Consider the following 22,011-nt stretch of genomic DNA (forward strand, 5'->3'; position numbering starts at 1 on the left):
ACTACCCAAAACTATTTATGGACTTCATAACAAGCTTTGATACAGTTCTTGGACCTGGTTTCACAGAACAAGGCAGTAAGTTGTATTTTAGTATTTATTTCTAAATAGTAGTGATTTAATGAACATAAAGGGAAATAAAAACATTGAAAATGAATGTTCTCTTTCTGTTTGCATTTATTTATGAGAACTCATCATTTGAAAGCAAGCCAGTGTACTTCTTAAAAAGTAAAATTTGTTACCATAAAGGAGGCCAGGATATAAATAGCATCATCAAAGATAGAAAAATGCTGCAGCAGTAACCAAGATTGTCATTGACCAAAACCTGAAAAAGCATCTTCAAGTACGTGCCATCGTCAATGCAAATAACGTCAGCTACTAGAGTGACAGATACCGAGCTGCTGTCTATTTATTTGTGCCTTACCTTTTTCCAAAACAACTTTAAGGCAGCTGCACACTTGAGTGTTTCCAACTCTGAGACATTTTGTAGGAATTGTAGGCCAAGAGAAACTGATACATGCAATTTGAGGCCCTGTCCACCTCCCCTTCTTTTTTCTGACATCTGTACTTCCAGCTACTTATCCTACTGATTTAGAAGAAACTCATCAGATAAATCAATCCCTATGATAATATTAGTGGCTTAAAAGTAAATTATTCTCTTCCACGTATGTAGTAAAAACATTTGACAAGGAGCAGTAACGCCCAGGGGACTCTCCTAGTCTTCAAGTATAAGCATATATAGCATATGATTTCTCCAGGAAGTAGAGTAGGCTCGAGAATAACGGAAACATTTAAGAACCCCAGCATCGGCTCTTTAGTGATTCTATAAATGCAGGACTGTGGTAGCAAGTCAGTTTTGCACGTCTAGCTTAATTTAGTCCCATCAGCAAAAGTTTCTGAGCTTTTTTGTAAATATCTATTTGTCATTGACCAAAACCTGAAAAAGGTTTTGGTCAACGACAAATATCTAAACCTGGGGATAGCTCTAATAATAAAAGTGTTTCCTAGAAAGAAGCTTTAATTTGATACAGGCTTTCCTTGGTAGTAGAATTTGAGTACTTGGATTTCATCCCAAAATTTATGAGTTTAACAGCACTTTAAATTTTTTGGTCTCTGGTTGTTGGTATTATTATCATCATCATCACCATTTTGCCTTGAGATTTTACCTCGTTCTTCGTTCTCATCTGAGAACCAAGTCACCAGCTTTGTTTAAATGGCTATATTCTGAATTCAGCCCAAGTAAGCATTTACTAAAGCTATTTCTGTATTAACAGAGACATTTTAAGGTCTGGGATGGATATTTTCTGTTTAGGGATGTTATTTTCCCTGGAGAAGTTGCCATCAAACCATGATACCTGTTTAAAAAAAAGATTATGTCAGTAACTTTTAAAAGGTGGCTTGTGAGAACAATCTGGCTTAGTAACTATCTCATTGTATCAGTAGAAGAAAATGGATATTTGCTCAGGTTTGGAAAAAATCACAATCTGTTTCATGGGTGAGCCCTGGTGTAGTATGTTAATGTAATTTTTTTCTTTTCAGTAGTTTAGGTAATTCTCCTTTGGGACTTGTGGTATAAAATTTGTAAGGGAAATGGTTTTACTTCTGTTCCTTTATAAGCACAAACTTTTTCTAGAAATGTGTCCTTTTACCTTTCTACTGAAATTTGCTCTTTTTTGGGTAAAGTTGGCTTAACGTGAATGTCACTTCTTTGAGACTCAGGACTTTCTGGGATAAAAATTTCCTGTAGATTATATTCCTTTGTAACAATCCATTTTTCCTAGAAACATTTTTATGTCAACTGGATGTTGATGTTTGCTATCTTAGGGTAAGTCGTGTTAGTTTAGGTCAGCTTGGCGAACATTTGTAAGACTGGTTGTGTCAAGTGCCGTGCTGGGTCCAGTGTCGAGTATGGAGCTGGGAGGGATGTGGCTGCCGCCCAGCAAGCAGGTCCCCTGCCCCGACGGCGTGCCCAGGTCACCGATTCACCGATCTTCAGGAGCTGTACCGCTGGGGAACTGAAACAGAAATTTTGCAGGAGTGCAAATGTAGTCCGGTTTGCTTAAATTATATATTTTTTCTTTTTGTTGAATTTCTATTTCTCCATTTATTTATTTATTAGCATCTTTATTGGAGTATAATTGCTTTACAGTGGTGTGTTAGTTTCTGCTGTATAACAAAGTGAATCAGCTATACGTACACATATATCCCCATATCTCCTCCCTCTTGCATCTCCCTCCCACCCTCCCTATCCCACCCCTCTAGGTGGTCACAGAGCACCGGGCTGATCTCCCTGTGCTATGCGGCTGCTTCCCACTAGCATTTGGTCGTGTATATATGTCCATGCCACTCTCTCACTTCGTCCCAGCTTCCCCTTCCCCCTCCCCGTGTCCTCAAGTCCATTCTCTGCATCTGCTTAGATTATATTAATGCTTTAATCTTGTATATAATTACATACTAACTTATGTGCATTTTCCCTGAGTTATTTTAAGTGAAAGTTTTTTTAAATTTGGGCACCTTTTCCACTTTGTTTCTAAAGGGTGATGTTGACTAAGAAATTCAGTCCCTTCTGTTCAGAATTTATCAGTTGAAGCCTTTCATTGAAATTCTTTTTTGTTTTCACTGATACATGTTTCTCATATTTGCCTTGGTATTTAATAATTCCTTCTTGATTTCAAGCCAGTGATGAAGTGATGACTGTTAATTTCTGTCAAATCCACATATCTCACTCTGTGTTCTTACCTGTTCCAAGAGCATAGAACAGCGCCGTCCAACAGAACTTCTGCCATGATGGAAATGTAGCTCTTGAGCACTTAAAATGGAACTAGTATTGCTGAGGAATTTAATTTTTATTCAATCTTAATAATTTGGCTTTAAGTCGAAGTAGCCCCGTGTGGCTGGCTCGGCTGGGCTAGGCAGGCAGGTGCGGGGAGGGACCCTGTGGTCTAGGTGTGTGTCGCCAGAGCTGGGACAGCTAGACCTCTGTGCCCCTCACTGGTGTCAGGGCTTGCTCCCACAGTCCACAGATGCTTAGCCCCCGCGGTAACCCCGGGAGGCTTGTGCTGTAACCCGCATTTTTATTGACGAAAAACTGAGGCTCAGAAGGATTGAACGCGTTACCTAAAGTCACATCAGCAGTAAGTGGCAGAGCTGGGATCTGTGTCTGTGCATCTGGCTCTGAGCCTGCGCTTTAAACTACAGACTGCCTTGCTGGTTTGGGATGCGTGGGTTTCAGCGACCAGTGTTCTTGCCACGTTGCATCAAGCACACACCTGGTTGCTAGCTCTGCGGTCCACTGAACGTTCAGCAGTAACATGCCCAGCTGCTCTTCCTGCAGAGTCGGGGGACCCACTGCAGACATTTTGCCAGGCCCTGCTCAGACAGCAGAGTGTGCCCGTGGGCAGCCTCCTCGTCTCCCAGAGAGAAGCTTGCGGACATTTCACAGACATGGAGACTCAGAAGGGGAAGTTGGCCCACAGAGATGAAAGTGCATCAGAAAAGGGAAAGTGATGACAGTGTGAGGGGAATTCAAATCCAGTGCCACTTGGGTTGTAGAAGTGGCTGTGGTGGGGTGTGGACACTGGGAGGCCCGAGGAGCTCAGTGAGGGTGGACTTCCCCACCGAAGCCAGGAAGGTGTGACAAGGAGGTAAGGCTGTCCCAGAGGGAGTGAGGCCGACGGAGCGCTCCGAGCTGACCCGTGAAGCTGGAAGTACAGCAGACAGACGTGGAAACGAGCATCATTGTTTGTCAGAGCGCAGAAAAGATGCTTGATACGTGCTGTAAACTTTATGACAAGAAGAGGCGGGCTATCTTGATGATATATTTTACAAAGAAATTAAACACTTGAATTTTCAGTTTCTAATGTTTTTGATTATAGTGTGCTAAATAAAAATTAGTTTTACTGTTTTTTCATTTTCTTATTGATCTATAACCAACAGTAAGCAAGTTTTTAATGTTTCAGCAAAAATTTTCTAAGTCACAGAACAAGCGTCGTTTTCACGTTGATTATTAGGATTGCTTGCTCTGCTCGGTTCAGCTGCCCGATCACTGACGTGGTCCTGCACATGGGCCCTGTGCTGTCCCTCCCTCAGGGGACAGAGTCCTGGGCACTGGTTCTGAGGCTGGTTTCTGGCACTTGCCCTGTAAGCGTTTATTGAGCGCTCTTATTCCTCTTCAGGGACAGGAGGATGAAACTTGTGCTTTGCTTCCGAGAGTTTATAATCCAGTGAAAAAGTAGGACCAGATAGGCAGGGGATTAAATTGTGGTGTGACAGTGCTCTGCTGGTAGGGGTCCCGGAGCCCCGATGGAGAGAGGACGGGGGAGGGCTGCGAGCCTCAGGAGAGGAGGGGGACAGGCCAGGCAGGCTGACATTGGCCGGTGAGCACTGAGTGGGCCCAGGTGCATCCCGGGCGGGGCAGGCCGCACGAGGAGGAAGGCGCTGACCTCAGGGGAGATGGCTGTGGGCCATGAAGCAGGACCGAGTACCCTGGGGTGCAGACGTGAGGGCTGAGGCTGCCGGGTCGAGGGGTCTGCTCATGACAAGCTCTCTGTGCGGCGTTGTGGAGTTTGTCTTTATCTTGAGACTACTGGTGAGCCGTGGGAGGATTTTACATAAGGAATTCACATGGTGAACTTTTAAAAAAACATTCTGTCATCTGTCCAGAGAATGCACTGGAGGGAGCTGGATAGAGACCAGAAGAGAAACCGGTAGAAGTGTGCTCTGGTGACGTGACAGCGGTTTGTAGGACCCCAGCGTCAGGCCTGGCTGGGAACAGGCACTAGGTGACCTTGTTCATGTAGTGTCGCCCTGTAATGTCAGATAGCTGCCTGTCGGGCCGTTTCCTGGAGTCTGTTAAGAGAAACGAGACACACAGCAGGTTGTTCAGTCTCTTTGTGTCCTGGTTTTGCTATGAATTTAAGTATATGTTGAAAAGTTACCTTAAATTTCATTCAGCTTTATTGTTCCTGGGGTAAATTGTGTCGTGGGTGTGTAGGGGGAAGCCTCCTCCCATCCCCCCCCCCCCCTCAGCTCCCATCAAGCAGAGACGCAGGTTATACATCACCCGTACTGTCCTCTGTGCTGGGTGCCAGTGCCATGAAAAGGGGCCAGAGAGAACTTCATGTTTACTTTAATAAACATGCTTGAAATGACCAGGCGCCATCAGAAGTACATGACTAGCTTTTGTGGATGATGGGTTCCTGGCACAGTTACAGTGTTTTTCCATCTTTGAGGGCAGGTATGAGTTTGATTGGTCAGTGGGCAGTACTGCAGTGACTTGTCTTCCCATCTTATTCTCCAGCTCTGCTGAGATATAGTTGACACAGGACACTGTGCAAGTTTAAGGTGCGCGGTGTGATGGTTAGATACCTGTCTGTGATGCCGCGTGTTCACCTCACCCCCACCCCCGCCAGCGCTGTCCCCACACGTAATTCCATTTGTTTGTGATGAGAACGTTTGAGATTTCCTCTTGAAGCCACTTTCAGGCTACAGTACAGCATTGCTAGCTCTGTTTCCGATGCTGTGCATCACATCCTCAGAGCGCATCCATCTCCCCGAGGCCCCAGCCCGGCCTGCTTACAAGAGCTCGGCTTTTCAGGCTCCACGTGTAAGTGGAGCCACTCAGGGTCTGTCTTCCTGTGACTGCACGTGGCGTGGAGCCCTCCGGGTCCATCCGCATCTCCCTGTCTCATGCTGAGGAAAATATCACTGCCCTGCCAGCCCAGCTGAGGCCAGTGTCATTGCTGTCAGTGCAGGGGGGGCATCCATCCCCCAGACCATGATGCAGTGTCCCTGCGGGGGGAAGGGGACAGCCTTCAGCCTGCACGTGCCCAGGGCTGCTCGTGGGCTGGCACAGGTGGCCTTCAGGGCGGCCCTGCCTCCGCTCGTGGGGCCAGCGCGCCCTTCTCCTCTCAGCTGCCCTCAGGTGTGGCTGGTGAGCTGCTGCTGCTTTTTTATCCGCTTGCACAAATCTCGGTTTCCCTGCTTTCATGTTTCGTTTCTTACTGTCTATAATCATCCAGTTATCAGAGCTTTGAACTCCCAGAATTTTATTGTGAATGCAGTAAAGTTTGCAACAGAATAATTTATGGACAGAAATTATCTATAAATTAAAATCATAATTTCATGACTTAAAATTTGTACGTAAATTAGAATTCTCTATATGTATACATTTTTGTGTAACTAAATTAAATTTTAATTTTATAGTTTATAATTTCTGCCTATAAGTTTTTCTGTATTAAATATTTATATTTTATTTAATTTTAAGCAGATTTTCTACCTGTGCTTGTTATAACTTTTAGGGGAGTTTCAAACTATTAGTTTGTATTTTTTTATTGTCTTTAATATAAGATGAAAAAAAAAATCTAGTTTTGATATTTTGTACTCCTTCATTGTAGAGAAAGTGCTTGGGGATTTAACATCCGCAGCGCACACATAAGTAATCAACCTTTAAAAATATTCAGTCCCCATTCACGTATCTAATTCATTCATGAAGCCTCAATTCGTGAAGTTTATTTCTAAATGATAAACAAATGCTTAATATTAATTTTCTTCCAAGAAAAATACTTTTAACCGTAATCACATTTCCAGTATTCATTTAGTCATCATTATATGGTTTGGTGGCAAGAAGGGAATATATTTTTTTCTCAGAGTAGAAATTTAGTATTCTACATTAAATAGCAGGTGGTGAAAATAGCTGTCCTGACAAAACAAAGTTTTTATACCAGGCCTTTAAAATTTCAACAGAATTTAAACATTATTTAGATAAAACAATTATGTTACAAAGATGACTTTTAACACACTCAGGCCACCCACAGTGTGGACCAGAGAATGCGGCATGCCAGCCACCCAGCGAGACTGAGGTCGTTTTTTTTTCATCTTTGCTTAAAGTATAGTCACTAGACCAGATAATGTAGAAACTTTTTATGAGCAGTGGTCAAACAGCCAAAAAAAGTTTATCCTTTTTCTTCCCTTTCCTTGTGACTAATTAAAAATAATTCACAAGTTGAAAAAGCTTAACTATTTTTGTACGCGGTAAATTTTGTTTTAGATAAAGAAACTCCTTCATACAGTGATTCATAGAGTTTGAGGTCTTTAAGGTAAAAAAATACAGAATATTTAAGGTAAAAAAATACAGAAATAAAAATATAGAATGTCCAGTCTGTGTATCATTTTAAGAAATATTAAGCTGATTTAAGAAATATTCATTAATAGTGGTGTGTTAAAGTTTGACATCTTAAATTGCTTATATCATTTTTTGTGCCTGCTACATAATTAGATAATTTTATGTAGAAGTAGGATTAGGTCTAAAATATTTCTTTTGAACAACTTTTCTGAAAAATTTTTTCCGTTTTTTTTTTTTATTACTATGGATCTGTAAATATTGAATCCAGAGAATTTAAATAGTGTACTTGTGTGTGCACGCGTGTATGTGTGTGGGTTTTAACCTGTTGTCTGAATTAATGAAATAACCTAAGGTTCCATAATGCTGTAAAACTTAAAAGAAGCTAAAATAAACATAGATAGACATTAGACAATTTATTTGGGCCCGGTAAGTATGGTTATTCTTAATTGGATACCATTAACTGGTATACACATATGAAAAGACTTCAGAGGCAAAAAGGAAATTGTATTTTAGCAAATCGTAAAAAAAAAACTCCAATATAGCTGACTTTTAGAAAAGTCTACTGAGTTTTAATATTAAGTGTAATAGCAGTCTAACATTTTATTTCTTTTGTCCAGTGACACATTTTCCGATTAAAATTAGTTTTTATCTAAGTTTCTTTTTGTCCTTTTAAAATAGGAGCAAGTAACACTGCGGACACATTGTTTCAAGAAGTCTTGGGTCGTAAGGACAAGGCGGATTCCACTAGAAATGCGCTCAATGTGCTGCAGCGATTTAAGTTTCTCTTCAACCTTCCTCTAAGTATTGAAAGGAATATCCAAAAGGTAGAGTGCATATTTATGTCCCTATGGTCATAGATGTCATAAATTTTAAAGAGTTGTTAAGATGTTTTTTATCTTAACCAAATGTCTTCATTAAACTTTATTGACAATCTCCAAAATGTTTCTTTATTTTAAAGGGTGATTATGATGTGGTTATTAATGATTATGAAAAGGCCAAGTCACTTTTTGGGAAAACGGAGGTGCAAGTTTTCAAGAAATGTAAGATTTGTTTATTACTTTTAGATTTTCTACTTTGCTTTTACAGGAAGAATGTGGAATGTAGTCTGCAAAGAATGTTACATTCGTTTTAATTTTTGTTTATAGGGTGCCCTTTCTCAGGTGTAAGACAGTTACTTCAGAAGTAACAGGATGGCTTTTCTTACTAAGATGGAGTGAAAACTGTAGGATAGGTTAGTCTTGGACATTCTTTGCTGCTTGTTAATCATGTTGCTATTTAAAGTCTTTTCTACTGGAAAGAATCAATTATAGATATTTTACAGAAACATAAATCTACATTTTAATCTTCCCTCTTCAGAAAGACCAATATATTTATGAATTCTAACCCTGCTTTAAAGTAAACTAAACAACTTTTGAAATTATCTCTAAGGCTAGAGTTACAGAAAATAAGAAAAGCCTAAAATGCCTTATGGTCATGCCTTATTAACTGGGAGAAATATCACAGGGCTTGATTAAATTTGTAAATAATTTTATTTTTATTGTGGTGCAGTGATATGCACAGGCTTACATGTTGCAGCTCAGTGAGTTTGACAAATACCCACGCCCATGGAACCCCCACCCTGGAGAGAGCATTTTCATCACTCCGGAAATTTCCCTCTTGCCTCTTCTCAGTCGCCCCTCTACCCCAAGGCAGCCACTGTTCTGCTTTCCGTAATTGGATTTTAAATTTTCATTCTGTAAGTCGTGTAATTCTTTCCTTTTAAAACAGATTATGCTGAAAAGTAGAAAACACGGATTGAAGCTTTAAGAGAATTACTTCTGGATAAGTTGCTTGAGACACCATCGACCTTACATGACCAAAAACGTTATATAAGGTAAACCTTCTGCAAGAATTTGACAGATCACATGTGTCTGGATAGTGCTGCATACATCATGTAACTCTTAAAGCTGATTTGGGGGAAACTGGGAGACTGATGAAACGGTAAAAGGGAAGACAAGTAGCAGAAATTTAGGGATACCTAGTGTAGGACACCAGAATTCTTTTGTGTACTCAAAAATTGGGGAGCACTCACTCTTTAAAGGCAAGGAAATCCTGCCGGTTTGGAGAAAGGAAGAGTAGCCTCATTGCACCTCTCCTCCCGTCCACAGCATCTTCCCCAGCCTGGGGTTGCGGGGCGCTCCCCGTGGGCCCCCGCAGGTGGGGACTCCCTGACTGGCTTCGAGGGTGGCACTGTCGCACAGGCGGGAGGGTGTCTGGTGCCCCGAGAGTGGCCAGGGCTCAGCAGCAGAGAAAATTCTGAAAGCTTTCAGTCTTGAAAAGGAAGTGGGAGGGCTTATGTGAAAAGACAGCAGTAACAGCAAAAGCCATGGACACCACAGCATAGAGGGAACCATGTTGCCCGAGAGGGAGGGGCTTCAGCAGGCGCAGGGGTGCTGGAACTGCTGACTGCCCCTCCCCCCGAAACAAGCCTGCGCAGCTGTGTCTGAGCCTCACAGCCACCATGCGGTGTCTGCCTCACACCTGGTGCGCAGGTGAGGACCTGGGGCTCGGAGCGGTCGCTGCTCAGCACGCACCGCCACAGGCCTCCCTGTCTGTTTGGCTTCACAGCCTGTCTTTGCTTTTCTCTAAGTGCCCCCAGAGGAAAGAATGCATTTCGGAGATTTTTCTGGCCTGTAGAATCATAGAAATCTAATGCTGCGAATAAACTGCACGTTAGTTATCCAACCGCCTTTTTTTAACATGTAAAAGAGTTCCAGGAAGGTTAATCTCTCATGTAGGAAACATAGCTGGTTAGCATCTTGTCTGTGTTCTGCTGTGTTGCTTCACTAATCGGGCTTTGTGTCTATTTACCTGTTTATACGTATTCTTTTTCACTTGCTGATAGTCATACGTTAAACCTTATTGAGTGCAGGATTTCTTTGTGTAGCGAATTACCATTTATGTAGATTACTCATGTACAGTTCCTGTGACTGGTTAACCTACTGGATACCATTTAAAAGATGGTGGGTGTTAAAAAAGATTCTTTAAAATGGCCTATTTTCCCTGTCATTTTAAAGGGAAAAGAACAAGAATGTCACTGAGAATGTCAAGTCATTTACTTATTTTTTAATCATTATGTTATTTTTGATACTTTGAGAAGATACTGAGCAATTTTATCATCCTTCTTAAATTATGGGTTTCATTATTAATGAATAGGAAAAACAACATCACAACCAGGCCAAATATCTGTTGGACTTTGGAATCTATGGTGCACAGTCCTTTGAGCACCAAGTGGGGGTGAGACTCTCAACTTTATCATCAGCAACACTCCATCTCTTAGCTCTCACGTAACCAGGTTGCACAGGGAATGAGGGGGTCAGATTACCCCTGTGTTGTTGTGCTGTTGTTCACTGCTGTATCTACCTAAAGACATCCTGGTTCTTTTCACTCTCCTTACTCTGGTGAGGCTAGTAGCTCAAGTAAGAAGCAAAGTACCACGTATTTCTTCCATGCCAGTGTGATTCTGTCCTTGGTAATTGTTAAAAATCATGTTCGGGTATGGCTAAAGACTTTAATTCTTAAATTTAAAAATTTTGAGCCTATGCTCATCATAATTAACATTCCTTACCTTCTGCCCTCTAAAAATGTTTTTTAAAAAGTGTTCTCGGATGACACGTATTTAAAAGAAATAACAATAACCTGTATCACATGCTAAGCCAAGACCTTTGAAATGAAACTACAGACCAAAAGAAAAGAAGACGCTCGTGGGATTAGGTCATTTAACCAAGGAAGAGCCCAGCACAAGTTGTGCTTTTGAACTGAGACACTGCAGAGTTTCTGAGACAAGAAATTTATCTTTCTTTATAAAACTCTTTTATGTAATACCCATTAGCAAGATGATAGAAAGAGGATTATTATTAAATTTTGGGAGGACCTAGTCAGCATTCTAAAGAGACATAATCTGAGAAGATGCTGAGCAGAAAGGCATGTTGATCTTGCTGCGCTGCTCGAGAGCGAGCCCTGTGACGGCCCCTCTGTGTGCTGCTGGTGGTGTGTGCACACAGAGGGAGGGAAGCCGCCCTCCGACAGGGACGGTGCCGTATTTACTGCTGCTGCCGATCTGAGGTTGCTGTTGAGTGCCAGCGTCAGGAGGTGCAGCAGGACCTGTCTGAGGGCACCTCCGGCAGACAGTCCCTCCCTGGCAGGAAGGGTGGAAGCTCACGTTTTGGGGAAAGAAATGACACAATGTACTATTTGTCATATTTACATTCCAGAGGATAGAAGAGGAAAGCCTGTGTGAGGGGAAGACTCAGATTAGGTTTTGAAGGCTTTGCTGAACGTCACCTGTTAGATCCTCCTGGGGATGCTGGTAATTGATTTGCCAGACTCTCAGCACAGCCAGCCTCCTGGCCCCTATAAATAAAGGGTCATGGCTCGGGTAGGAGAGGAGCCCGCACCGGACACCCCGCTGTCTTCGGAAACCATTCTTCCCCGTTAGCCCGTGGAGGTCAGGGGAGGTGGGTCGTTCCCGAATGTGATGTCAGGTTTCTGCTCAGTGTTGTATTTGCCACTAACTTGTTTCTCCTCTAATTAGCCGCTAAGTAAGGAAATACTCAGTATTGCAGAAGCTGGGGAGAGAAGCCCAGGTGTGTCACTGCGTGTTTAGAGGTCACAGCTTGTCACCATTAATTAAAATTTTTTCTTGAACAAAACTTTTAACCCCAAGACAACAGACAGCTTAGGGTTTAAGAGTTATTTTAAGACAATAAGTCCAGCTTTTGAGGTTGATTTAATTGGATTTAACTTGTTACATTTATATATTTCATGAGGGCCAAGTTTTTAATGGTATTTGGCAGAAATTTTTCAAGTTGTCTATCTGGGTTTGGAATTTTTACAGAGAAAGACTTTAAATATTTTAAGAACTATTTAAAAACTAAGAAAAATGCCCATCTATACTGTATTTTCTAGAGAAATATCTTCTCATGAATTAGAGTTTAGACTTAGAAGTCAGTGCTTGCTGTCACCAAATCTCTTTGTGTAATAAAGTGTTGCCCTGTTTGGATCCTGCAGAAAAAAGGGTCACACTGCCACCTCGTGGCCGTATTTCAGACCAGAAAGGAATGAAGAAATATTCACACTGAGGCCTCTGCTGGCTCTCACCTGTTTTCTGTGTGACTGAGAACTAAGTAGAAACACTCTGTGAACAAAATGTAACCATAAAGATACGCTCTCACTGGGCGTTATAGGGGCATTGCAGGTTGTCTTTGTCTCCTTGGTTGTATCTTTATAAAGTCCTAACTTCTTAAAGTGTAGGTTTATTGTTTGTTAATTGCCTGAAAAGAAATCTGAATATATTTCATTTAGAACTGAATATTAAAGACTAGTATTGACGAATGCTTTACTAATTGACAAAGTTTTAGGTTTTCTTAAAAGTGATGACTTTAAGATATGCTAGCTTTCCTCTTGTCCTCATTATGGCTGTGCAGCAGAAGCTGACTAGGTCAGCCTTGGCCTTGCTGTTTCAGGTACCTGTCTGACCTCCACGCGCCAGGCGACCCTGCGTGGCAGTGCATCGGAGCCCAGCATCGATGGATCCTCCAGCTCATGCACAGCTGCCAGGAGGGCTGCGTGCGGGACCTCAAAGGCAAGACCCTTTCTCCCTGCGTGAGTCCTCCCCCTCGTCACTCGACACACTCTGGGAATGCTCTAGATTGAGGGATGAGTCGTTCCCTTTGTAACTATACCTGCCCCCCACCCCGGTTAGCATCCTCCCTGGGCGAGTAAGAGAGCAGGGGAGGGAGAAAGCCCTCTCAGCATGCCTGTCTCATGGCTGACTGGCAGTGTTGACAGAAGTTTGGCTTACGGAACAGTTACCTCTTGTGGAAGCGACATGATGTTGTAGAAATGATACTAGTCTTGATCAACAGGAACAGTACACTCACTATTCCATCAAGTGCATGTTGAGCCCTGCTGCGCACCAGGCACCATGCCAAGTCCAGGTGCACGGACGCAGTCCCAGCCCTCATGGAGCTCAACTAACCAAGTGCCAGGTTGTGACTGGTAGATGGCAGGTTTGGGGACGTGTCTTAGACAGGACTCTGTGTTAGCAGAGAACCTAGAGGATGAGGAATGCCTGCCGGGCCGCCTCCAGCACAGGCCCTGAGGAGAGTGGAGGAAGAGTCACAGCTGGTTCACAGCCAGCACAGTGGCAGGACTTGAGGCCGGGTGAGGAGGCCCCGGGCCTGGATGGACTTCGTCCAGGGGTTTGAAGCCTGGGAAAGACCCGATGAGACGGGGACAGTGGAGCCGGTTAGGAGGCTGCTGTGGTGATTCAGGCATCTCGCTGGCACGGGGGCTGTGGGTGTGGAGGAGGAGGGGATTCAAGAGCTGTCCGGAACCTGTGATCGACAGGACCTGGTGATGGAAGGTGGGGTAGGAGGGGCTCGGTGATGCCCAGAGGTCTGACCTTGGCAGCTGGTGGGGATGGGGCGCCGTGGGGTTGGGGCGAGGAGGAGAAGACGGTCTTCCCTCTTCTTTGGACCGGTTGGTGTGTGGCTGTCTGACGAACAAGCGGAGGCGTCCAGTAGGTAACTGAATTTAAAGAGCGAGAGGTTTGGGTGTGCTCTGCACGTAGATGGTCCCTGGGAGTTGACATATTCACCCAAGAAGGAGAAAAAGGAAGAAAATGTAGGAATGTAGGACAGAGTCCTAGGGAGTGCTCTTTACAGCACTGGTGGAGGAGAAACCTGCAGGGTGGCCAGGGAGCCGAGAGGGAAAGGAGGGTCAGCAAGGGTTTTAAGGTGAAGAGTCTGATAAAGGCGTGTCCTTTAGATTTTGTGCTGAGGCTGGTGATGACCTTGGCAAATGCAGTTTCAGTGGCCTGAGACACCAAATAGATTGTATAAATAAGGCGCAGCGATTCTTACAAGGTTTCCGGACGAGAAAGTAAAGTAACATGAGAGCAGTCCTGGCACAGAAGGAGGTGCCACAGAGAGGCCACGATTATTTATATATAGTTTAGTTTTGTCGTGAATTAGGTGGCTTGGAGTTGAGTATTTTCCGGCTATGAGTCTGTTCTTTTCTATTGTTGATGTTTAGGAAAACCCAAATATCTCTTCACTGATGCCATATCTAAATTTCTAGTATGTCGTTAATTATTTTATAGTTTTAGCAAGTGAAAATGACATCAAACAACATATGCACAGTCTGAGGTCGTTGGGGGATATTTAGAGGTCCTCAGGTTCTCGTGTACTGAGTCTGCTCTGTTGGGCAGGACTCTCGACGTGGCTGCCCGTCACAACCCCCTGGGTTTTTTTAAAGACTGTCACTTCCCAGCGTCCTCCCCATTCCTGACCATTATATTAGACTCTCTAGCAGTGGAGTCCACGCAGCAGTATTTTTTAAAGCTCCCAGGAGACTGTGGTGCAGCCGGGGCTGGTAATCAGTGTGGTGGATGTGCTCTTGGGACTGAAGAGCCGTGATGAGCAAGACCCACATGGTCTCTGGCCTCTTGGAGCTTGTAGTCTAGTGAGAGAGACCTATGTCTTTAAACAATTCACATGTTGTTTATTACATAAGTGTACTTGTGAAAGGTATTGCGAAGTGGGGAGTGCAGAAGTCTGCCTCAGTCTCGTTAGCGGGAGGCCCAAGGAAGTTTCCTAGAGGAGGTGTTGTTGCCACTGAACCTAAATGAGGGATGTGAATTTTCCAGGGAAAGAGCCACGGAGAAGTAGTCCAGAGACCCAGTAGGTGCTCAGTAAGTGCCACCCTTCCCCTCTCCAGTGAAGAGGCTGTAAATACAGTGATACAAACAGGATCACGGGCTGACAAACGTTTTCCCTACTCAGGCTTATAAGCGACAATCCAACTGTATGATTTAGTTCTGAAAATATTTGAATTTCTGGAAAGCATGTGTCATTTATGAAGACAGCATATAGACCATTTGAAATTGGAGAAGTGCCAGGAAAATTCATCTGCCTTATTGTCGCACCCATACCTGAAGGATCTAATAACCGATATTCCATCACTAAAGGTCTGAATCTTTCTTGAAGATAAATAGAGACACACCCTTACCTAATGGATTCCTGCCCTGCCATCTTGGTGTTATGTATTGCTATATGTATTTATCCAAAACTGCTGAAAATCAGCATTTCTGGAAGAAAAAAAAAGACACTAGCTTCTGTGTAACTGGAGACCTGCCTTTTTATTCACTCTGACCAAGCCTGTTGTAGAAGTTGCCGCTCGCATATGAAGTACTTGGAGGAATGTGCATTCCATGGATCCTTTTGTTAGTGATGAGGTTTACCTAAAGTTATTTTCATAAGTTGGTCTTTAAAATTAGGAAGTGAAACATAACAGTTTACGACCCTTTGAGCTTACTCCACAGATTTTGTGACGATACAATGTAAATGTCCTAAAGTCATTAGTCAGACGTTTATAGGTTAGGATTTAATCGTCCTTGACATTCAGAGGAACATCCTGAGCCGTGCCCCCCTGTTGTCAGCAAACACGACTAATACGAACAGTATAGACAGTCCCAACAGATAACTGTCTTTCAGTTGGAAAGTTGGTGTGTTCTTTTGAGCTCACCATCAGAAGGAGTTATTATTTTATTTTGGAGAATTCCAAACATACTTAAGAGCACCAAAGGTGATACCACAACCTCCCGTGTTCCTGCCCAGTTTCGACAGTTATCCTCTCACAGCCAGTCTCGTTTTATCTACACCGCCTCCCTCACCCTGAATTATTTTGGAAGCAGGTCACATCATTTCATCCATAATTATTTCAGTATGTAATTTTCAAAGGTAAAGATGCTTTGTGAAAACTGTAACTAAAATACTATTATCATTACCTGAAATGTGGTTTCTTAATATCAAGTATTCAGTTAATTGTCAAATTCAAAAGCAGTTTAATACCTCCAGTATCTTCTTAAGTACACGGATACTATGTACTTAATGTGGCTTTTTAATCGATAGCCAGTGCAAAGGCAGATGATACGAGAAGTGACACAGATGGAGACAGAACTTGTGTTTCCTAGAAGAATTAGCCGTGGTGACATAGTGTCCACTTTGGCCACTTGACACCTAGATGCCTTCCTGGTTGTTGTCATCAGAGTGTGCGTGTCAGTGGACACGCCAGCTCTTTACTGTGCACCTGCCTACCCGTGTACAGGTAATGTCATTATACAGCATAGGCATGTGCATGTGTGGGTGTGTTTATGTAAGATACTGGCCTTAATTATACGTTTGCTGGGAATAAGTACAATTTTTCTTTCATGTAATCTACACCCGATTGTTCCCGATAGACTCCTAATTGATATTTATGAGCGTCCTAGTTAGGTGTAATAGAAATGCAGTCAGTATGAGGGCAAGTCTCCTAAATATCATTTGGACTTTCTGTTGGCCATCCTCTCGTAATCACAACACTTTGGGTCTGGAAGAAACCTGGGAAGTTGTCTGGTTTGGTACATGACTTGGATCTGTTTTGCACGTGAGGAAGCTGCCTCAGAGAAGCCAGGTGACGGGCAGCCCAGCTTCTCCGTGTCCTGCACGGTGGTTCCACAGACCTCTCTGTGTTCTGTGGTTGAAGATACTATTTCATCAAGCGTGTTTCTGCACATGGTGAACGGATGGCACGATGATGGCAGTGCCTTTTTGTGAAGCTGCATTGCTTTCATTCAGGTCTTCTCCAGCACCTATTTTCAAAATGAAAGCTTGTTGCATTCTAAATCTAAAGAATGAATTGTAAGTCCTTCTATTTGTAACACCTGTACTTGGACTTTTAACACCAGAGAAGTGCTTGTAACTGATTGATAACCCAGTCTTGTGAGGTGAAATACGATTTTAAAAAGATAGACTGTAAATATTTTAGGAAAAGACTTCTTTGTGTCTTTGTAAGTAAAGCTGGTTTTTATGCATGAATTTAAGAAACCTAATTAACATACAAGTTTTTTTTTTTTTTTTAAGTCTTTACATGGTGCTTTGGGTTAAAATGTTAATTGTATTTAGTCTTGTGGTCTTCAAGAAAAGTTCATGAGCCAAGATGGTGATAGATTTTCAGAGACAGCAGTCCTACATAAAAAGGCCACATTTGTCCAGGTTACATTCTTCTGTATATGAAGCATTCATTGGTCAGCAGAGGTGGGTCATAGGGTTGATATTTTTATAAACACTGCATTAGAGCCTTCTCTGGATTCCAATTTTTATAATAATAACGCATACGAACCTGGTAGATGGTGCCCCTAGATGTTGCACACCAGGATACAGACAGGAGATGAGCATTACGCCTCAACACACCCTGCCAGGTATCCGGGAATTCCTCACTCCGCTTCCGCGGCCTCCTCTGTAGCCCAAATGTGATCTTTCTGTTTTTCTAAGGGGAGACAAATAGGAGGAAAAAAACAAGAATAAAGATCAACATTAAAAAAAAATTCATCTTGAGAGCATAAACTCCTATGGAAGGGTCTGTTTTCTTCCAGCTTGAGCTAGTCAACTCTACAGCTTCTCTTCCAAAACTTTTACTGCCTTATAAGAAGTGTCATTTGTCTCTTAAAATTTCTGTGAAATAGGGCCAAAATTAGACTAAATCTTCAGGTTTCCTGTCAGGAAAAGCCTTTGGTTTAACCCCCTACGGACATTCTCAAACAGGATTTTGAAAGGTAGCCTTCAAAGGTGTGTTTTTTCCTTTGTTCTGAAAATGAGTTTAACTCTAAACTCATTTAAAATATGTGCTGACTACATGTGGTGACTCCAGGGAGAAGCATCTAGAGCAGTTATCTCTGCTTTCTGCTGTCTGCACCACTAGGGCTTCCCAGAGGACATATTAGAGCAGAGGCAAGTGACGTGTTTAGAATGGAAGCCATAGATTCTTTCAGACAGTCACACAGCAGAAGGGAACACATTTCCATGTGGCTCAGGTTCTCTTTGAAAACTTAGAGGTACGTCACACCTGAAAGGTTTATTCTGAACCATCACAGTACGGATCTATTATAGAGGAAAAATGTTAAGAATAGAGGCTAATTATCTACTCTTTTAATTATTTCAAACAGAGCAGATTATTAATGACTTGCTGAAATAAAAAGGCTGTATTTTCAAGCTCATCAAATACATGCATAAAGTGCATTTTAAATTTTGGTACAGTTTCATGAATTTAGTATAACTAAACTAGATTTTTTTCTTGATATTTAAAAAATAAAGATGTGGCCTTTATGTAGATAATCACTGGGGTTAAAAAAATATAATTCTAGTATTTCCACAATTTGGCATCAGGTAGCTCCTGGGCACCAGATTAGGTTGCAAGCCTCCATTAGGAAATAGGCAGCAGATTCGTCAGATCGTCTACGTAACTACAAAAATGTTTCTATGTTTAAAAAGACAGTAAACGATTATACATAGATTTCTAATAAAATTTCTAATTTTTTATTTTAAAGTTGTTAGCATGAGGTTGTACATTAGGAAGTTTCTTTTATGAAGTTTCTTTTTTGGAGATTTAAAAAGTAGTTTCTCTCCTGAATGTTTATTATACCAACGTGAACCCAGAATGATAGACGTTGATTTAAAAAGAAGAAAAGGCACAGCTCCTGCAAGTACAGGTAGGTGACACTGGTTTGGTCTCCACCTTCCCGTCCCTGTGACTGAGTCCTCCCGATGTGAATTGTGCTTTACCTGCTCACTGTTGCTTCAGTTGGCTTTAGAAGAGGCAGTGCTTCTAAATACTTGTAGTGGGATTTTATTCACTTACTTTGAGATTCGTAAGCCATAAAGGATATACAGAAGAAGGTAGATTCAGGAGAGAGGAATAGAAGAAAAGTACCAGTTTATGACTGTAATAGCAAAAATCTTCTCTCCAGCAAAGTGGTGGTCTGGTTTTCCTTTCCCTTTTGTCCTTTTTCTCAGAAAGAGAAGAAACCTAGGTGATACTCAGTGTGCCATGAATTAGATTCACAGTGCATCCTGTTAGAAATTGTCGCTGTTGTTTGTAAACAGTATAAGTTTACATAAGCAGTTTTAATTACCTGACAGCTTAGCAGGATTTTACGTGATTGTAAATTTGTTTTTTAATCTAATTTGAAAAGACAAATTTAGCTTCCAAATTAAAATGAGGACTAGCAATTAATACTAGTAATTTAAACAGTTTTTTAGAAGTCAGTAAACTAGCACTTGAGCATTTGATTTACTGTTCAAATAGCACAGCGTTCATTCGCAGGTCCTGCCAGTGCTTCCCCAGCTGTTGGGTATGGTCGGAGGAGTGAGACTTGCCTCGTTTTGTGCTCGGTTCTGGTCACCTGGTGGCAGCGTCTGTCTGTGTCAGGTCAGACAGGGCAGCAGGGCTTCCGTCAGGAGGACCTCTCCGCGTGATGTCCCAGCGCTGGGTCTTTTATGCTTGGCTCACTGTCTGTCTGGGGGGAGACACACCTCCAGCCTTCAGAGAAAACGGCTTTGACAGTAAATGCCCCGCACACCTTGAATTGCTAGCATTGCCTGGTAATTTTAGAATACTCAGGGGTACAGATATTTTATGTCTCCTGTTGTCATTTTTGTAATAATTCTATTGCTTATACAGTCTAAGTAGGTGCTCTCTACTTAAATCTGTATATAACTGCAGAAAAGGGTCGTACTTAAATAAAAGCATAAATAATTTGGTTTTGGTTATTCACCTAACCAGCTTGTTACGATGTATGGTTCTTGCTTATATAGCCAATGTTAGCTGAGAAGTGCTTCTTCAAGGTTCACACCTGTAGTCTTGCTTTTAAAATACGTCTCTTCCTTTCAGCTTTTTTCCGAACGATGTTGGAATACAGTTCAGAATTTGGCCCGCAGCCCTAAGAAGTGGAGTGAGGTTATGCGGCCTGTTAAATACGCCTTCCTTGGTTTAATTTGGATTAAACGATCCCCTTTAAATTGAGGAAGTACCCCATAGGAACTTTAAATGTATGTATAGAAGCATCAGATCAAAAAGAACATTCTTATCTGTGGACACAGTCTCATTCCTGGAGGTTGGTAGCTGCCTTGCTGCACCCACCCCATCCCAGTCACCGACCTTTGTGTGTGCTGTGCTTGACAGGAGTCCAGCCGGCCTGTGTCTGCAGAGGCTCCTGGCCCCGAGCACGGTCAACAAGTGGCAGGGGCTGGTCCAGCTGCTGCTCAGGACAGGGGCCTGCTGTGCGCAGGAAAGTGTGTTTGGAGGTGTTTTGGGCTGAGGAAGTGGGCCACCTGGAGAGTTGGCTGTAGACCAGGGCTCCCCGTACCACGTGGGCTGGGAGAAAGCTGGGCGGGAGGCCGGGGGCCGAGTACACATGGCGGATGTATCACCTGGCCCACATCTGCAGGCCTCCCCCTCCGCAGAAAAGCCTCTCCTGCCCTTTGTATCTCAGGGAGTCTGGTGAACACATACTGACCCCTGCATTTAAAGAAGGGAGAGCGCACCCAGATAGCTGGAGTTGAAAGGATTTGGCTGATGTGTGATATGGAATCCTTGGTATAACAAGCGTTTCTTACAGATCTTCCTAAAGCCATTATCAGTTTTTTGTCGGACTCAGAGTTTTAAGGTAAACCCTTAAGTTTTTGAGCTTTGCAGAAAATCTTGCCATATCTCTTAAGTTCGCATAAAGCTGAAGCCTTTTTATCTGGTAAAAATCTCATAGTTGGAAAAAAATAGCAAATCTTTCAACTTGTTCATAGCAAATTGTGAAAGATGAATAGTTTTTCTTTAGAAAAGTAAATACGCTTTAAACTTGGTTTCTGTGCTGCCACTTTCACTCTTGGTGAAGCAGCTGGGATTGTTAGTGTTCTGAGGAAAGTTACTTCTGCAACTTCTGAAGACAGATTTTCTGTTTTTCTCTTATTAAAAGTAAATTTCTGTTTTGTTTATATAGTATTCCAAAGGTGATTTTTCTAATTTTATATTTATTTGTAATCTGTCAAATTTCTCCTGCATACTCACACTTAGAAAAATAGTTCCCTTTGAGAATGCTGGTAGCATGTTTTAGAAGCTTTATTTAAACCGGAGAAACAGAATGTTGACTCAAGTGTGTCAACGAAAATAAACGATCTGTAATGGGAAAAGAATTTTATTTGATAGAAAAGAGTTTTATTTGAGCCAAACTGAGGACTGTAGCCCAGAAGACAGCCTCTCAGATAACTCTGAGGAACTGTTCCAGAGAAGCATGGTTTTCAGCACAGTTTTATATCTTGTCAGAACAAAGAACATCAAACACGTCAGGGATACAGGCCAGCATGTACATGGCGAGTCAGTGTGGCCTTGGCACCTGGGAAGGGAATCTCACCATTCAAGAAGGACCAGCATTGGTGGCCCAGGGAGACAGGCATTTCATCTTTACTTTTAGCGTGGACATACTTTACTTCTGGCCACTGTGCCCTTTTCTTTAATAATTAAAGCAGACGTACAATGTATGTTTGATTGAACAGCCACAAACAGGCTGTTCCAGTTAGTATAAAATTCAAGTTAACGCGTGTATAAGCCAGAATGTCTTCCCCAGACCTCAACATGTGAACGTTTCTTCTATCAAGTGTCAGTAATTAAGAAGCTTAGTCATTTTTTAAAAAATTTTAAGTGTTTAAAAGAGTTTTTCTTCCAAGATGCTTCTTCCAAGCATATGTAGATAAGATATATATGTTTTCTTTGATGTATTGGTAAAAACTCAAATATTAGTTCATGGAATTTAGAAGATACAGCTATACCCTAGGATTATTTAGTTCTAGAATTTTTTTAGTATCCTTTTTTTTTCCCCTACAAACACCATATCGAATTTTAGGACTGGAAATACTGTACTGATGGAAGTGTTGCTGTGTGAAGTTTTGTCAGGAGAGCAGTCTTTCCCCATAGTTATTCTTCAGATAACTTGGACAGATTGCAGCCAAGTAATCTTGATCTTATCAGCACACTGTCATTTG

The 22,011-nt window shown here is 42.3% G+C and overlaps 1 protein-coding gene across 1 annotated transcript in view; it reads left to right on the top strand.

Moving 5' to 3' along the window:
• EXOC2 (exocyst complex component 2) overlaps positions 1 to 22,011 on the top strand; it is a 157,506-nt gene that overhangs the window by 60,273 nt on the left and 75,222 nt on the right. The window contains 4 exon segments of the mRNA XM_032647434.1: positions 7,799 to 7,944; positions 8,079 to 8,160; positions 8,888 to 8,993; positions 12,625 to 12,743. Of these exon segments, the coding sequence (XP_032503325.1) occupies positions 7,799 to 7,944; positions 8,079 to 8,160; positions 8,888 to 8,993; positions 12,625 to 12,743 (453 nt within the window).

Source organism: Phocoena sinus, chromosome 11 (genome assembly GCF_008692025.1).
Source record: "Phocoena sinus isolate mPhoSin1 chromosome 11, mPhoSin1.pri, whole genome shotgun sequence".
NCBI lineage: Eukaryota > Metazoa > Chordata > Mammalia > Artiodactyla > Phocoenidae > Phocoena > Phocoena sinus.